Here is a 17,500-nt window from a genome sequence, read left to right as displayed (position 1 = left end):
TCACCTAGGGATTCTACAGGGCATGCTTGTAAGATTGGCCATGTGAACACAGTGCTCACGTATGCTGCGGACAAGGGAGACTCATACTGATGATGCGGTCCTGTGACCTCTGAGTCGTTCTGAAACTTGAGATGCAGCAGACTCTCATCCTGTCGCCATGTTTCCCTTTTTTAACGGAAAACACAATATCTATATTCTGTCCGACTGTAGTCCAAGATGTGTCGACACACTGGATGAAATGAAACATTGATTGACAGGCTCCACCCTCTCTCTTGCAGGAATCTCTCCTCTGTGTCACAACCTCTTTGCCCTGTACGAGGAGGGCCGTGACCTGTGGTACCCGCCCAATCACATCTTCAAGATCACGGAGGATGCCTGCATCAAGTTGCACTATCGCATGAGGTAAGCACAGGACTGGCCACACACCGAGTCCATTCAGGTGGTACAGGAGGTAAAGAAGTCGTTTAGTAAGCAGAAGGTTGCTAGTTCGATTCCCTGTCGAAGCGTCCTTGAGCAAGACACCGAACCCCTAATTGCTCCTGATGTGCAGTGTGCCATCAGTGTAAATGTAAAAATGTGTATACATTCTAAGTCGCTTTGGATAAAAGCGTCGGCTAAATGACTAAATGTAAATGTAAATGTAAATGTCTATTCTCCCAGATAGAAAAGGTCATGGTTTCTGTGAAATATTACACCTGGAACCTTTTCATAGTATATAAAGAGGTCTTTAAAGCTGAGAATCATTTGGAAAAACTTACAACCATAAAACTCCTAAGAGGCTTCTAACACAGCGCCCTTTGCTTTGTTGCACACCAGTGAAAGAATGTTCCAGTCTTCTGGCTGGCTCGCTTTATCTTCAGTGTTATATGTTGGCTGGCTAGAAAGATGGCTTGGAACGGTGGAGTTTGGCCCAAAAGCCTTCACCACAGGGCAGGGCTCCACAGGTCCTCCACGTGGCGTGTGAAGGACTCTCCTCGTTGGTCTTGATTGGGGAATAGTGCAGAGATCAGCCCCTGATGATTAGCCTCAGCTGGTTTTTTTTACTGAACACTCTTGTACTGGTGTTGTGTGACTAATATAGAAGGAACTTGCAGCGGGTCACATAGAGTATCTTATTCGTTCTGTACTTATTCTCTAGTGGGCTGAAAACTGTCATTTCACTTCAGAAAATCTTAACCATGTGTTGGGTAGATACTTACTTTATTAATCCCGAAAGGGAAACGGAAGATATATTTTTATCGTATCTACATTCAACAGCCATCTGGTAAGCATTTCTGTGGTTGATATTCTTGTCTAATGGGTCTTGGAGTGAAGTGGGCCAAAAGCCCTGTCAAAAAGCCTGGGAATATATGACTTCTAATATCGCTTGAATTTCTGTTGTTAAGGGTAGCTGTTGGTCTGTTGGTTATTTGTTTTTTAGATATGTCAGTCTGTCAGTTATTTGATCGTCAATAGCTATGATCAGAAGGAATTATTTAGAATTAGCATCGCTTGTGGCAAACATTTAATTGAAACGCATCAAGTAAGTGACACCAACTATAATAGATATTATCAGATATTAGAAACTATCTGTTGGCTAGTGAGCTGAACGATTCCATACTCCACTCCACCCCAAGCTGATTGGGGGCAGCCTATTGCAATGTTTGTACACCCCTACCTCCTCTCCCTTAGCAGAAGTGATCAAAGAGTTTGGCCAAGGAGGGGGAGGCCTAAGGCCATATGTAGCATGAAGACATGTTTGTGATTGAACGATATCTAGGCTACTGTTTGGGTACCATGATGGAGTGTCTCCATCAACATACAGATTACATTCATTTAGTCGAGGCAAACACACCCCTGTAGGTTTTGTTACTGAACTACTTGTTGATACTAACTACAGGATAGCCATGTGCAGAGGCGTTTTTAACAATCCATCAAAACGGTTAATTCAAATGACTTTTTGAATGTTTGAAACTAAAATTCTTACGTATGGCACCTTCAATGAAAAACATTAGCATTTGGCTCACATCTTGTATTGCATACAGATGCTGTGCTGTTGGCAGCACATAGCACTGTACAATGCTGTATGAAATAAGATGGTGACATTAATAAGCATGCAGTGTCTACAACTTACATCAAGGTGGTGTGTTTCCCCTGTACAGCTTGTGAATCCCCTTTACAAAATGGCCACTGCGCAGTGGGAATCCCCCATCTATGATACACCAGCGAAATGTTACCTTTTCAGCGCAGACAGCTCAAAATGTCGATAGAAAACGGGCTACATTAGCAACTGCTAGATGTTTTGTTCCAGATCTAGTTTGGACTGCACTCAGGGGGAAGGAAAAGAGAAGTTGCATAACGGCAAGAAACAAAAAGACTATCTGGGCCAGGTTCCCCATCTGTGACTGCTATTCTTTTGCAATCGGGGGGTGGGTGAATGTTGTAGTCAAATCAGCGTTCAAGACACGACCTGATGATTTGCAAGTTGCGTACCTGTTGTGCGAACAAACAGGTTATGGTCAACCTTTGCACTCGCGTTCTTCCGCTGTGGTGAAGAAACACATTTTTTTTTCCACCTCGCTGCAGAAGCTTCCTGTTTACTATACGTCTGCTCTCCGTGGCAACAAGGGGCTGGGGGGTTGGGCTGGTTTGGGTAAGTGCCTGAAGCGTGGCTCTTTGTTTACATACAGCTTACATGGGCTGACCGTATTATCGTGTGCATGCCGCGTTTGTCAGGGTTGTGCGCGCCAGCATGCCGATCTCCAGTGTTAATACAGGACCTTATCTCGCCCAGTCATCGGACACAAGTGGCTCTTAGGAAATGTGCCCAAACACATTAGGGTTACACAAAGAGTGGCTCGAGGCGAAATGCACTGCGTGAGAGCTACTAAGAGGAAGTTGTCACCCACCTCCGTCTAGTGCTCCGTTAAAACACTTTGTGTGACGGAGCAGCCAAAGCCTTTTCGTGGGGGCCCTCACAAGGGTTCAACACATTCTAAAGCATTCACGCGGAGCTGACACGGCTTGGCTTGTTGAGGGGAGCGAGCACCCCAAAATGCTCTTCATAAAAAAAAAGAGGTTGTGACAGAATTATGGAGCTGTTTTGAGCCTACAGAGTGTCTTAAAAAAAAGTTCTTTTACATTGTTCATTGTCTGCTTTCACTACCCATTAGGATCAGAGTGCTTTTAAGGGGATGCATTGGAACTGTGTAGGCCTCCTTGTCTTGTGACTAATGGGACTTGGAAGGCGTTCTAAGATGACTGTTCCCTTCTGTTGCACGTAGCTGTTTTTTTCTGTCCATCAGGCCGCACTGTCATTGTAGTAAGCAGTCAAGCGAAGTTCTCCACAGTTGTTTTTTGCACTCAAAGTAGGCAGGAGAGAAAGGAACTAGAGCAATCAGGAAGGGTCTCGTGAGGATTTCTGTTGGGGTTGAAATTCTATTTGGGGTTTCTAGATCACCCAACACTGTCTATTGTTTGTCTGGTATTATGTAAAGCCTTTATCGTCACACATTCAGACTTGTTTAGTGACTGTGCGTGCCTACGCCTTTGACCACATGATGTGGTTCAAAAGACCTGCATGGACTCTACCTTCAAAAACAAGTGCAGAGAAAACTGGCACAACCCAAAATACTGCATGGTGGTTTGCCACTGTTTTGCATTGCAAAGCTACTATCAGGACACATCAGACTCTGCCAGTTTACATTTACATTTACGTTTAGTCATTTAGCAGACGCTTTTATCCAAAGCGACTTACAAGGATGTATACACATTTTCACTGATGGCACACTGCACATCAGGAGCAATTAGGGGTTCAGTGTCTTGCTCAAGGACGCTTCGACAGGGAATCGAACTAGCAACCTTCTGATTACTAACCGACTTCTCTACCCCCTGCACCACTGTCGCCAGTTCAACCTCCCTGGTGATCTAAACAAAAAGGGGATGCAAATGAATGTATGGTATGCGTGCGCACTCAACAGCAATGTGATGAAATAGTATATGAGTTTAATATCTCCTTAATTCAGAACAACAGAAGAAGAAGACAGGAGGAAGGTTTTATGACATTAAGACATGTCCGAGAGAATTCTGGTGATCATTGGTTGATTTTCTGGAACATTAAGCTATGTTAAGCCTTTTTTAACATTTTAAGCGTTTTAGAATGTCCCTGCCATATCAATTCAGCCGATCCTGGAGGAACGCCGCAATGTCCAGCAGATCAGAAAGGGCTTTCTCTCTGAACAACCACAAAGTCCTGAGGTGCCTGCGCAAGGTCAACAAACGAGTCACAATACCATCTACATTACTTAGAGACATGAGCATCTCCCAATGTCCCAGTGACCCAAACCAAACCTAAAACTCGATTTAAACTAAACAGGCGGGACATGTTTGCTTTCCATGAAATCGAGCTCTCAAGTAGCCTAATGAGCAGGATTTTTAATTCAGATAAAAAGCTCTTTCTCAAGTGAGTACATTATGCTTCTGTACATATTGCCATTGAACATGTTTAAAACAAACACACACACACACACAAACACACACACACACACACACACACACACACACACACACACACACACACACACACACACACACACACACACACACGCTGAAGCTTTTGTCCCTCTCTCTCCCCTCAGGTTCTACTTCACTAATTGGCACGGCACGAGCGAGGCGGACTCCCCAGTGTGGCGGCACACACTCAGCAAGCACAAAGGGAGCGCTGGCACTCCGAAGGGCTTGGAGGGCACCCCGCTGCTGGATGCTGCCTCCCTGGACTACCTGTTCGCCCAGGTGAGTCCGGCATCCGCACCCACATACAGTCACACACACACACACACACACACACACACACACGTGCCACATGTCCATCTGTCCATCTGTCCCACCTCGTGTCCGTCCACCCAACAGAAATGAGAGCATTTTTGTCCATTCACAGCAGAAGTGCAGTCACATGTCAGATTCTCATGGTCTCTCTCCAGTCCAGAAGTCAGCACTCTACTGCCTCAGATGCAGTGTGGAGATGAAAGATCAGGGTTTTCTGCAAAATCACAGGATAAACAGTCTTAGCCTACATTGGTGTGTAGTGTCCCCCCCAATCTATCTGGCACAGGCCTGTGGAACACGGCGCCCTACTCTGAAAATAGCCCATGAGACACCTGCAGAGCAGCTTTTAAAAACATCCGACATTATTTTTTTTGTTCTTTAGATTCTAGCATATACACTTCCCAAACACTAGCATGCAGCTCTTGACACTTCATGCATACTTAAACAGTGAGGAAATCGGGCAGTTGGAACTGAATTTGGTTTCCAAAGGTCGAAAGGCAAACACTCAGCGAATTCTGAAACCTGAAGCCTTATGTAATGGATTAACTTGGTCAAATAAAGAATTACAAAATAGAAACCAGATACAGATACAACACCAGAAATGTTAATGCGCCACAGGCTGCATGCGTCAGTGTTGTTGTGTTTTATGCAGCCTTACTTGCCTGGTGCTGTTGACCTTTCAGGGACATAGCAAGACAAAGTAGACAACACACACTCTCTCTGGTTGGGGTGGTTTGACCCAAGCAATAGAGAACATCAAAACTGTCCTGTTTCCCCTTCAGACCTTCAGTTCTCTTTTTCAAGTTGCCATTTGATGTTACAGAGTGATAATGTTGTTCCAGTGTTTGTATGTGTGCGTGTGGAATGGGAGAACATGTTTGTCTATATATTTGCATATATCCATGTAAAAGCCTGTTTTTTGTTTGTGTTTGTGTGGAATGGGAGAACATGTTTATCTATATATTTGCATATATCCATGTAAAAGCCTGTTTTTTGTTTGTGTTTGTGTTTGTGTGGAATGGGAGGACATGTTTGTCTATATATTTGCATATATCCATGTAAAAGCCTGTTTTTTGTTTGTGTTTGTGTTTGTGTGGAATGGGAGGACATTTTTGTCTATATATTTGCATATATCCATGTGAAAGCCTGTTTTTTGTTTTTGTTTTTGTTTGTGTGTTTTCTTCAGGGCCAGTATGACTTCCTGAAAGGCCTGGCTCCACTGCGTAGCCCTCAGAGCGAGCTGGAGCTGCACGAGATTGAGAACGAGTGTCTGGGCATGGCCGTGCTGGCCATCACACATTATGCCAAGAGCAAAGATCTGCCCCTGCCCGGCGTTGCCGCGGAGATCAGGTAACTCACACAAACCATGCCAAACACACGGAGTGCCCTCAGTCCCATATCAAATGCTGTGTGTGTCTGAGTATGTCTGAGTGTGTGTGTCTGTGAGTGTGTCTGTGAGTGTGTGTGTGTCTGTGAGTGTGTCTGTGAGTGTGTGTCTGAGTGTGTGTGTAGAGGTTGTCTGCTCTGTCTCAAGTAATTTATGTGCGGTTTATACCCATGGTTATACTGAGCATCACCGGGCCACCTATGGGCCACCTCCTCTGGGCTTCCTCCTCTGGGCCTCCTCCTCTGGGCCTCCTCCTCCTCCTCCTCTGGGCCTCCTCCTCTGGGCCTCCTCCTCCTCCTCCTCTGGGCCTCCTCCTCCTCCTCCTCCTCCTCCTCCTCCTCCTCTGGGCCTCCTCCTCCTCCTCCTCCTCCTCTGGGCCTCCTCCTCCTCCTCCTCCTCCTCCTCCTCCTCCTGGCCTCCTCCTCCTCCTCCTCCTCCTCCTCCTCCTCTGGCCTCCTCCTCCTCCTCTGGGCCTCCTCCTCCTCCTCCTCCTCTGGGCCTCCTCCTCCTCTCCTCCTCCTCTGGGCCTCCTCCTCCTCCTCCTCCTCCTCCTCCTCCTCCTCCCTCTGGCCTCCTCCTCCTCCTCCTCCTCCTCCTCTGGGCCCTCCTCCTCCTCTGGGCCTCCTCCTCCTCTGGGCCTCCTCCTCCTCTGGGCCTCCTCCTCCTCCTCTGGGCCTCCTCCTCCTCCTCTGGGCCTCCTCCTCCTCTGGGCCTCCTCCTCCTCCTCCTCCTCCTCCTCCTCTGGGCCTCCTCCTCCTCCTCCTCCTCCTCCTCCTCTGGGCCTCCTCCTCTGGGCCTCCTCCTCTGGGCCTCCTCCTCCTCCTCCTCCTCCTCCTCCTCCTCTGGGCCTCCTCCTCCTCTGGGCCAGTTTCCCTATGACCAAGCCTTAGGTGCTCTCAGCCAGGCTGCAAGCTTTGTCACTGAGGCTAATATATAGTGCCCTCTGTGAGTGAGGAGTGAGTGTGTGTGTGTGAGAGTGTGTGAGTGTGTGTGTGTGTGTGTCCACTGAGGCTAATATATAGTGCCCTCTGTGAGGAGTGTGTGTGTGTGTGTGTGTGTGTGTGTGTGAGAGTGTGTTTGTGTGTGTGTGTGGGTCAAAGAGGCTAATATATAGTGCCCTCTGTGAGTGAGGAGTGGGTCAAAGAGGCTAATATATAGTGCCCTCCCTCTGTGAGGAGTGGGTCAAAGAGGCTAATATATAGTGCCCTCTGTGAGGAGAGTGTGTGTGTGTGAGAGTGTGTTTGTGTGTGTGTGTGGGTCCACTGAGGCTAATATATAGTGCCCTCTGTGAGTGCGGAGTGGGGCAAAGAGGCTAATATATAGTGCCCTCTGTGAGGTGTGTGTGTGAGTGTGTGTGTCTGAGAGTGTGTGTGAGTGCGGAGTGGGGCAAAGAGGCTAATATATAGTGCCCTCTGTGAGGTGTGTGTGTGAGTGTGTGTGTGTGAGAGTGTGTGTGAGTGCGGAGTGGGGCAAAGAGGCTAATATATAGTGCCCTCTGTGAGGTGTGTGTGTGAGTGTGTGTGTGTGAGAGTGTGTTTGTGTGTGTGTGTGGGTCCACTGGGGCTAATATATAGTGCCCTCTGTGAGGAGTGGGGCAAAGAGGCTAATATATAGTGCCCTTCCCTGAGGAGTGGGGCAAAGAGGCTAATATATAGTGCCCGCTGTGAGGTGTGTGTGTGTGTGAGAGTGTGTTTGTGTGTGTGTGTGTGTGTGGGTCAAAGAGGCTAATATATAGTGCCCTCTGTGACTGAGGAGTGGGGCAAAGAGGCTAATATATAGTGCCCTCTGTGAGGTGTGTGTGTGAGTGTGTGTGTGTGAGAGTGTGTTTGTGTGTGTGTGTGTGGGTCAAAGAGGCTAATATATAGTGCCCTCTGTGAGTGGGGAGTGGGGCAAAGAGGCTAATATATAGTGCCCTCTGTGAGGTGTGAGTGTGTGTGTGAGAGTGTGTTTGTGTGTGTGTGTGGGTCAAAGAGGCTAATATATAGTGCCCTTCCCTGAGGAGTGGGGCAAAGAGGCTAATATATAGTGCCCTCTGTGAGGAGTGGGTCAAAGAGGCATTATGTATGAAGAAATAGATTTCAGTAAACATGTTTGTAAGTTTGTTTTGCAGTCAAGTGTCACTTTATTTCATATTTTTGAAATGACCTATTGACATTCACTTGGACTGTCTGCCCACCACAGCCCACCGCCCACCGCCCAGGTACACTGCCCAGGTACACTGCCCAGGTACAACAAACCCTTTTGGCCTGCTGCTGCTGAAACAAAATCCATGAGGAAAACACTGATATGGCGGTCGTCATTGTACTCTGAGCAGACAGATAGTGATATTTATCTATCCTCTTTCCCGGCCCTCCTCCCTGGATTGTGTTCATGTGGCGTGCTTGTTCTCTCTCTCTCTCTCTCTCTCTCTCTCTCTCTCTCTCTCTCTCTCTCTCTCTCTCTCTCTCTCTCTCTCCAGTGTTTGACTCTTTCTTTTCTTTTCTTTGACTTGCAGCTACAAGCGCTTCATCCCCGAGGAGCTGAACCGCACCATCAAACAGCGCAACTTCATGACGCGCATGCGCATCAACAACGTCTTCAAGAACTTCCTCAACGAGTTCAACAGCAAGACCATCCAGGACAGCAACATCTCGCTGTACGACCTGAAGGTCAAGTACCTGTCCACGCTTGAGACCCTGACCCGGGGCCTGGGCTGCGAGACGCTGGATCCCAAGACGCTGCGCCTCTCCGGGGAGAACGAGGCGGCACTGCTCTCGCCCTGCCCCGGAGACGACGGCCAGGGCTACGAGGTGCAGGTGTCTGGAACCACAGGGATATCCTGGAGAAAAAAGCCGCTCGGAGTGAGTGACTCTATCAGTGTCTTCTGTCCCAATCAACCCCCCATAGATGTCATTGACATGAAAATAGAATATATTTGACATTACAGGCCAGACACACCAAAAATTCACTCACTGTGCAATATTAGTATATAATATTGACTGTGCACAGTCTGCTTGACTTATTCATTATTTATTCTATCTGGCTTTTTCTACTGATGCTTCGTGCTCATGCACTTCTCTGTGCTGCTGTAGCACTGCAGATTTCCCCATTGTGGGGTTTATGAAAGATTTTTATCTCATCTAAAACTTCATATATTGTAGGCACAAGGGGTTTGGGGAAATAGCTGATCAGATGTTTTAGTGGTGGTGCTTTTTGAAAATCATGAGCCACCGTGTAGAATGGATGACTTATTTCCCTTCAAAGAGAAGTCTGAATGAAGTCTGTGCTGATAATTGATGCCATGTAGTGATGGCAACAGCAGCTGGAGTTGGGGGATGGAAGGGGGGTTTTGACTGTGGCTCTACTTAAAGATGGTTTTTTTTTTGGCTGCTCTGAATATCAGTATCAGTCAAATGAACGCTGGAAACTATCTTGGTGATTATAAAAAAGAGATTTAATCACAGTGATTGTAAATACGTCTGTAATATAGACTTTTCTGTCTGGGCTTTTGCCCCCACATTTCTTCAGTTATTTAGTCTCCACCAGAGAAATAGCTGGAGTTGAGGGTTCACTAGGCCACTTGGGTGAACCAGCTTGGCCAGCGAGTCTTTGGCCCTTTTTTTCCTTCTGCTATTCCTTTCCTGCTATCCTACAAACTCTTCTTTCCTTTCTTCTTTCCTTCTTCCACTCTTCTTTCCTTCTTCCTCTCTTCTTTCCTTCTTTTACTCTTCTTTCCTTTCTTCTCTTCCTTCTTTCACTCTTCTTTCTTTTCTTCTTCCTTTCTTAACTTTTTGCATTTCATGCACTGGTATTTCCTTCAGGAAATGCATTTTTCTAGTTCCTTCTGCTATACTTCCTGCTCTCCTACAAACCCACACAACCGGTCCCAAGCAGCTGGGTGCCCACCTTTTGTGTAAATGATGAGTAATCTCATTAAAACCATGAGAGACTTTTCTTCACGCTCCTTAAAATGGACCTGAGCTTCGCTTGCCCTGCTGTCATTTCAGACTAATGATAAGTGAAGGGGTTGCCCCTGTCACAGAGAGAAGTACTTTAAATGCATATTTGGCAGTAAACAATGAAGACATTGTGTGTTTTTGCGTTCTGTCCCAATCAGATTGTGAACAATACCATGAAAGACAAGTACAAGGCCAAGAAGACGAGGGACGCTGCCAAGAAGAACGACAAGAAGAAAGAGGCCGAGAAAGGCTGGACGCTCTTCTCCGACTTCCATGACATCACGCACATTGTTATCAAAGAGTCTACAGTCACCATCTACAGACAAGACAACATGAGAATGGTACAGCGTTTAATTAGCCCCTCAATCTTGGGGAGAGATATGGCTTCCTCTTAAGGAGTTGTTATGCCCCTCTGTGTGTGTGTGTGTGTGTGTGTGTGTGTGTGTGTGTGTGTGTGTGTGTGTGTGTGTGTGTGTGTGGGTGTGTGTGTGTGTGTGTGTGTGTGTGTGTGTGTGTGTGTGTGTGTGTGTGTGTGTGTGTGTGTGTGTGTGTGTGTGTGTGTGTGTGTGTGTGTGTGTGTGTGTGTGTGTGTGTGTGTGTGTGGTCCAACCCTTGATTGCATCACCTGAATGATGATTAATGATGCTAGTTCCACTGCTGTGAAATAGGAAGACGGTGGGAGCCTTGGTTGTGTTGTTGAGAAGGTCGGACAATCCTTAAAAGGAGATTATCAAAAAAAGGAAGGGCATTGTGTGTGTGTGTGTGTGTGCTATAAACCTCCACAAACGTTTTTAAATTCAGTTTCATTTCATTCATTCATTCATTTTATTTGTATAGCGGCAAAACAATACAATTGTCTGAAGGTGCTTTATAGAGCCCAGAGCCTGGACCCCCCCCTGGAGCAAGCACAAAGGCGACCGAGACAGGGAAAGAAGGGGGTGAGCGAAGGGAAGGGAAGGGAGGGGAGAGAATAAGAAGTGTTACGTGCCAGCTCAAGGCACGAAACAAGAAGGGGAGGCCACGCAGAATTTAGGATTTTATAATAATAATAATATATTTATTAATGATTTACAAGTTTATGTCGTTATCTAATAATTATAGCAAACGTGTGGTGAAGATCAGTGTTGTGAAGAGAAACAAAAGATGTACTGTAAAGTCAGGTAAATGGTAATATAAACAAACGACGACGATAATCCAAAACCAACGATACTCCAACCAACGACAATCCAAATCCAATCTCTAACCAAATCCAACGACCAACCCAACGCTCTCCCGACTGCCATTTGATCAGGGCTTTTGTAGCCCAACCCATCATGGGTTACACCTGGGGTACACCTGCTTCCCATTACCTGCTAAGGAAACAGAGACAGAACAGGCATGCAAATCACAAGGGGCGGGGCCTAGACCCGCCAGGGTCGTAACAGAAGCATGGCAGATGAATTCATACACGTATCAGGATACGCTTGCTATGTGGCAAATGATGCACGATGCATCCAAAATTGATAGTGGATAAGATGGGGAGAGAGTATTTAAGTAGTGTAGAACAGCTTAGTGGATCTACAGTGTGCTCGTAAGGATGCTATTACAAGGGTAAATAAAGCAAATGTCGATGGTGGCAATTATTTACATTACGGGCTAATAGGCTAGCACAGAGTATGTAAGTGTATCAAAGAATGAATGCATGACGGTGTGGTGCGGTGTGGTGGGGATGGGTTGGATAAGGCAGAGGGTGTCTGATCAGGTGGAGAGACTACAGCAGCATCCCACAGCAGAGACAGTCTAGACTAGGAGGGTGTGTGTGTGTGTGTGCGTGTGTGTGTGTGTGTGTGTGTGTGTGTGTGTGTGTGTGTGTGTGTGTGTGTGTGTGTGTGTGTGTGTGTGTGTGTGTGTGTGTGTGTGTGTGTAGATCAGGTGGAGAGACTACAGAGCATCCCACAGCGGAGACAGTCTAGACTAGGAGGGTGTATGTGTGTGTGTGTAGATCAGGTGGAGAGACTACAGCAGCATCCCACAGCGGAGACAGTCTAGACTAGGATGGAAAGAAAAGAGACAAAGTGAGTGGGCAGAGCTCGGCTGTCTGATATACAAAGGCAAAGGTTGCGCTATAAGAAAGACAAAAATTTAGTAAACATCAAATAATAGTGATAAAGTGATAAATAAATGAACAGTAGGTAATATGGCCACTTTATTGGTATTAATGCCTTATAATAAGATGATATAGAAGGAGACGAAGAGGTGGAGAGAGAGGCTGTCCGGCATGGTGTATGAGAATTTAGTTTGACTTTGTTCTGGAATGTTTAGTTATGGTTGGCTGACATGGTGTATGAGAATTTAGTTTAGTTTTGTTCAGGAATGTTTAGTTATGGTTGGCTGACATGGTGCATGAGAATTTTAGGATAGCAAGGATGGCAGGATACAACAACAGTGCACAACTGCCTGGAGACAGCCGCAACACACACCGCATGCTGTACCCGGGATCCGTAAAGGCCCTCCTACACGGAACATTATGAGCTGTCTGTAGCCCAATTTCATTTTATGAGGCAATTTTACAATGACCTCCCCTTTAAAGGAGTTCATGAGAAACACTACACTACTCTCAAGTGATTGGATGGGATTCTCCGCACACATTAGGCATGTGAAGAGAAGCCATCAGATTTAATTGAGGCTCCACAATATATTAACACAGTAAAGCCCCATTGAGAATCGTAAAGACTTGTTGCAGTAATATGTTATGATGTATTCATTTTTAGTCCCCAGTAAAACCTTGACAACACAATGTAATCAGATACATTTTTTTTACTTTTAAAATAATAATTTCAAAACGCTTTCAGTGACACTGGAGATTGTGGATGTGATTTATTAGTAGGCTGCTACCACAGCAAAACCAGTGTAATGCATTTGAAGTCTTGATCATGAAAATACATATTGCTGCACTTTGCCATGGTGTTGGGGCTCTTGACCATCGACACAAGGAGACTCTGCCCTGGAGGAGAGTTGAGTTAGGGAGAATTGGGGCGTGCGTATCTGGTGAGGCTGTGGGCTCCTCACTGTCCCCCCTGACCTCAGGATGTGGGGAGGCTGGGAAGAACAAGCTGACCAAATGATGGGTGTCTGTGCGTCAGAGGCTCGGCAGCAGGCTGGCCCGATGATGCTGTATTCTGTCTGAAGTTCTCTGGGGCTAAAGGATGAACAGGAAGAAGAGTTCCTGACTATTGCTGCTGATGCTGACCCCATTGAAGTTCTCTAGCACATTCCTTACTCGCTGACTAACTGTTTCTCTCTCTCTCTCTCTCTCTCTCTGCCCTGGTCTCCCTTTCTCATCAGGAGCTTCAGATGGCGTTCCGTGCGGAGGCCTTATCGTTTGTGGCGTTGATTGATGGCTTCTTCCGTCTGACGGTGGACGCGCATCACTACCTGTGCACGGAGGTGGCCCCGCCCTCCGTGGTGCAGAACCTGCAGAGCGGCTGCCACGGCCCCATCTGGTTAGCACACTAATGAGATATCTCTATCTGTCTCTTTCTACTTCACTACCCCTTTAGCCCATTAGCACACTACCCCTTTACCCCTTTAGCACACTACCCCTTTAGCCCTTTAGCACACTACCCCTTTAGCACACTACCCCTTTAGCCCGTTAGCACACTACCCCTTTAGCCCGTTAGCACACTACCCCTTTAGCCCGTTAGCACACTACCCCTTTAGCCCGTTAGCACACTACCCCTTTAGCCCTTTAGCACACTACCCCTTCATCTCTATCTGTCTCTTTCTACTTCTCTAAGTCTCCAGTGCTCGTCATCTGGTTAGCACACTACCCCTTTAGCACACTACCCCTTTAGCACACTACCCCTTTAGCCCTTTAGCACACTACCCCTTTAGCACACTACCCCTTTAGCACACTACCCCTTTAGCCCTTTAGCACACTACCCCTTTAGCACACTACCCCTTTAGCCCTTTAGCACACTACCCCTTTAGCACACTACCCCTTTAGCCCTTTAGCACACTACCCCTTTAGCACACTACCCCTTTAGCACACTACCCCTTTAGCCCTTTAGCACACTACCCCTTTAGCACACTACCCCTTTAGCCCTTTAGCACACTACCCCTTTAGCACACTACCCCTTTAGCACACTACCCCTTTAGCCCTTTAGCACACTACCCCTTTAGCACGCTACCCCTTTAGCCCGTTAGCACACTACCCCTTTAGCACGCTACCCCTTTAGCCCGTTAGCACACTACCCCTTTAGCACACTACCCCTTTAGCACGCTACCCCTTTAGCCCGTTAGCACACTACCCCTTTAGCACACTACCCCTTTAGCCCGTTAGCACACTACCCCTTCATCGCTCTCTGTCTCTTCTTCTTCTCAATAAGTCTCCAGTGCTCGTCATCTGGTTAGCACACTAATGAGATATCTCTATCTGTCTCTTTCTACTTCTCTAAGTCTCCAGTGCTCGTCATCTGGTTAGCACACTACCCCTTTAGCCCTTTAGCACACTACCCCTTTAGCACACTACCCCTTTAGCACACTACCCCCTTAGCACACTACCCCTTTAGCCCTTTAGCACACTACCCCTTTAGCACACTACCCCTTTAGCCCTTTAGCACACTACCCCTTTAGCACACTACCCCTTTAGCACACTACCCCTTTACCCCTTTAGCACACTACCCCTTTAGCACACTACCCCTTTAGCACACTACCCCTTCATCTCTTAATGTCTTCTTCTACTTCTCAATAAATCTCCAGTGCTCGTCATCGTTTGGTGAATGCTGCTGTTCTTGTAGTGTTTCTTTTGAAAGCGTTACAGCATTATTCCAGCAATTTAGTTCCAGTTCACTGAACAAGCTTGGACTGATTTTTTGCGTTTTCCATGTGTCTCTGGTTCTGTTTGTCCCTCCTGGCTGTCTGTCTGTCTGTCCAGTACGGAGTATGCCACACACAAGCTGCGGCAGGAGGGCAACGAGGAGGGGGCGTACGTGCTGCGCTGGAGCTGCACCGACTTCAACTACATCATCATGACTGTGGTCTGCTTAGAGGTACATACACACATGTGGACACACACTAACGTTTTTCTATCCTTATTTTTATTTATTTATTTATTTTTTTAAATTAGTATAGTATCAGATATTAGCAGAACGATAGAATGTCTGCACACCATGTCTTCAAAAAGCAATACAATATTATATAGAATTATAGAATTATAAATTAAAGAGTTCAACTTGATGGTAGCTTGAGGATGTTTACTGCAGACTACATGAAGAAATTGGTCAAGTGCTGACTGGAATGCAACTACAAAAATGCATTATCAACAGCCTTGGGAACAGTGTCATGGCTGTCTTTACACACATGGTCAAGTACCACATCCCTGACTTTACACACGTGGTAAAGTAGCACATCCCTGACTTTACACACCTGGTCAAGCAGCACATCCATACACACCTGGTCAAGTAGCACATCCATACACACCTGGTCAAGTAGCACATCCATACACACCTGGTCAAGTACCACATCCATGACTTTACACACCTGGTCAAGCAGCACATCCATACACACCTGGTCAAGCAGCACATCCATACACACGTGGTCAAGTAGCACATCCATACACACCTGGTCAAGTAGCACATCCATACACACATGGTCAAGCAGCACATCCCTGACTTTACACACGTGGTCAAGTACCACATCCCTGACTTTACACACGTGGTCAAGTAGCACATCCCTGACTCAAAGTGTGTCCTAAAGGACTTTGTATTGAACACTTGTGGTAAACTTAGGTGCAAGTTGTGAAACTTTAGCTTTGTCATCTTGCATTTGAATAAAGCTTAGAGTTTTGCCTTTCACACGTCTCCTAAAGTTCTAGTCAACAGATTGATTGAAATGTGGACACTGACGAGGAAACGGCCAATCACTGTAGGAATGCACAACATCAAGCCACAAAATGTCCTCGCCAGAGAGTGGTGGAGCACACACACCACACACACAGAGAGAGATGTGACCGCTTGATGCTCTCTCTCTCTCTCTCTCTCTCGCTCTCTCGCTCTCTCTCTCGCTCTCTCTCTCTCTCTCTCTCGCGCTCTCTCTCACTCTCTCTCACTCTCTCTCTCTCTCTCTCTCTCTCTCTCTCACTCTCTCTCTCTCTCTCTCTCACTCACTCTCTCACTCTCTCCCCCCTCTCTCTCTCTCACTCTCTCTCTTGCTCTCTCTCTCTCTCTATCTCTGTCTCTCTCTCCCCCTCTCCCTCTCCCTCTCTCTCTCTCTCTTTTCTGTTGCTTCCCAGCGTATGTTTGCTTTTCTGCCTCCCTGCTGCTTTGCTGCCTCTGGCAATAATAGTACTGGCAGGTGTAATGCCTCTTTGTGCTATTACACGCCTTTTGAAAAGTGTCCATCTCTCTCTCTCTGCTTCAGGTGGACTGTCTCGAGTCCAGGCAGGTTCACCTCTATAAGAACTTCCAGGTGGACGTGGGTCCACAGGGCTACAAGCTGTATGGGACCGAGACCCTCCACTCGTCCCTCAACGAGCTCCTGGAACACCTGTCCGGACAGAACCTGCGCACGGAGAACCTGCGCTTCCAGCTGAGGAGGTGCTGCCCACCCCAGCCCAGAGGTACCCCCACCAGAGTCTGCTCTCTTCTCTTCTCTTCTCCTCATCACCACTTCTCCTTCCCCCTCTCCACTTCTCCTCAGCTGTCAGGCTTCTAATGGCTTCCACCTGCATGGGCTTGGAATGGATGAATAACGGTCCAGATGTTTTGGAGGCAGAGGGGGGGGGGGGGGGGGGGGGGAGAGTTCAGCTGTTGCAGTCTGCTGGTGGTGCAGCAGCCTGGGAGGCTCCAGTGTCTTCTCTTCTCCCCGATGGCAGGAGACTGAAGGAGAGGCTGTGTGAGGGATGGATGGGTGGGCTCACTGTGGCAGTGTTGGTTTGCCCTGTAGGCTAGGCGGGTGTTCTAAATGCCCCAGAGGGAGGGAGGCACCAGTGATGTCTCCACCCACGTTCACTATGGCTAAGGCTCGTGAGGTTTGGAGGCAGTGCAGCTGCCAAACCACACAGTGAAAGCAGCTGGTCAGGCTGCCAAACCACACAGTGAAAGCAGCTGGTCAGGACGCCAAACCACACAGTGAAAGCAGCTGGTCAGGACGCTCGTGGTGGTGATGCCTCAGGAAAAGGAGCTCAGATAGATAGATAGATAGATAGATGGATACTTTATTAATCCCGAGGGAAATTTAGGTTGACTTGACATCATGATGGGCGCTGGGGCTCTGAAGCTTCCGGAGGAGGTAGTGATGCGGTTTCACATTAGTCCAGGAGAGGTCCTTGGTGATGACAGCATGTGGTGCTGCTCAATCGCTCCACAGCAGAGTACCATCGATGGGCAGAGGG

The 17,500-nt window shown here is 47.3% G+C and overlaps 1 protein-coding gene across 3 annotated transcripts in view; it reads left to right on the top strand.

Annotated features, from left to right (window-relative positions):
• Nucleotides 1–17,500, top strand: part of jak1 (Janus kinase 1) — a 50,340-nt gene that overhangs the window by 13,076 nt on the left and 19,764 nt on the right. For all 3 annotated transcript variants that reach the window (XM_031575005.2, XM_012842240.3, XM_031575006.2), the window contains exons 3-10: nt 279–402; nt 4,617–4,770; nt 5,990–6,153; nt 8,685–9,030; nt 10,287–10,469; nt 13,453–13,610; nt 15,044–15,158; nt 16,528–16,726. In XM_031575005.2, coding sequence (XP_031430865.1) covers nt 279–402; nt 4,617–4,770; nt 5,990–6,153; nt 8,685–9,030; nt 10,287–10,469; nt 13,453–13,610; nt 15,044–15,158; nt 16,528–16,726 — 1,443 coding nt within the window. The remainder of the gene's footprint in view (nt 1–278; nt 403–4,616; nt 4,771–5,989; nt 6,154–8,684; nt 9,031–10,286; nt 10,470–13,452; nt 13,611–15,043; nt 15,159–16,527; nt 16,727–17,500) is intronic.

This window comes from Clupea harengus, chromosome 10 (genome assembly GCF_900700415.2).
Source record: "Clupea harengus chromosome 10, Ch_v2.0.2, whole genome shotgun sequence".
Lineage (NCBI taxonomy): Eukaryota > Metazoa > Chordata > Actinopteri > Clupeiformes > Clupeidae > Clupea > Clupea harengus.
The sequence above is the reverse complement of the archived record's forward strand: the minus strand, read 5'-3'. Positions and strand labels throughout refer to the sequence as shown.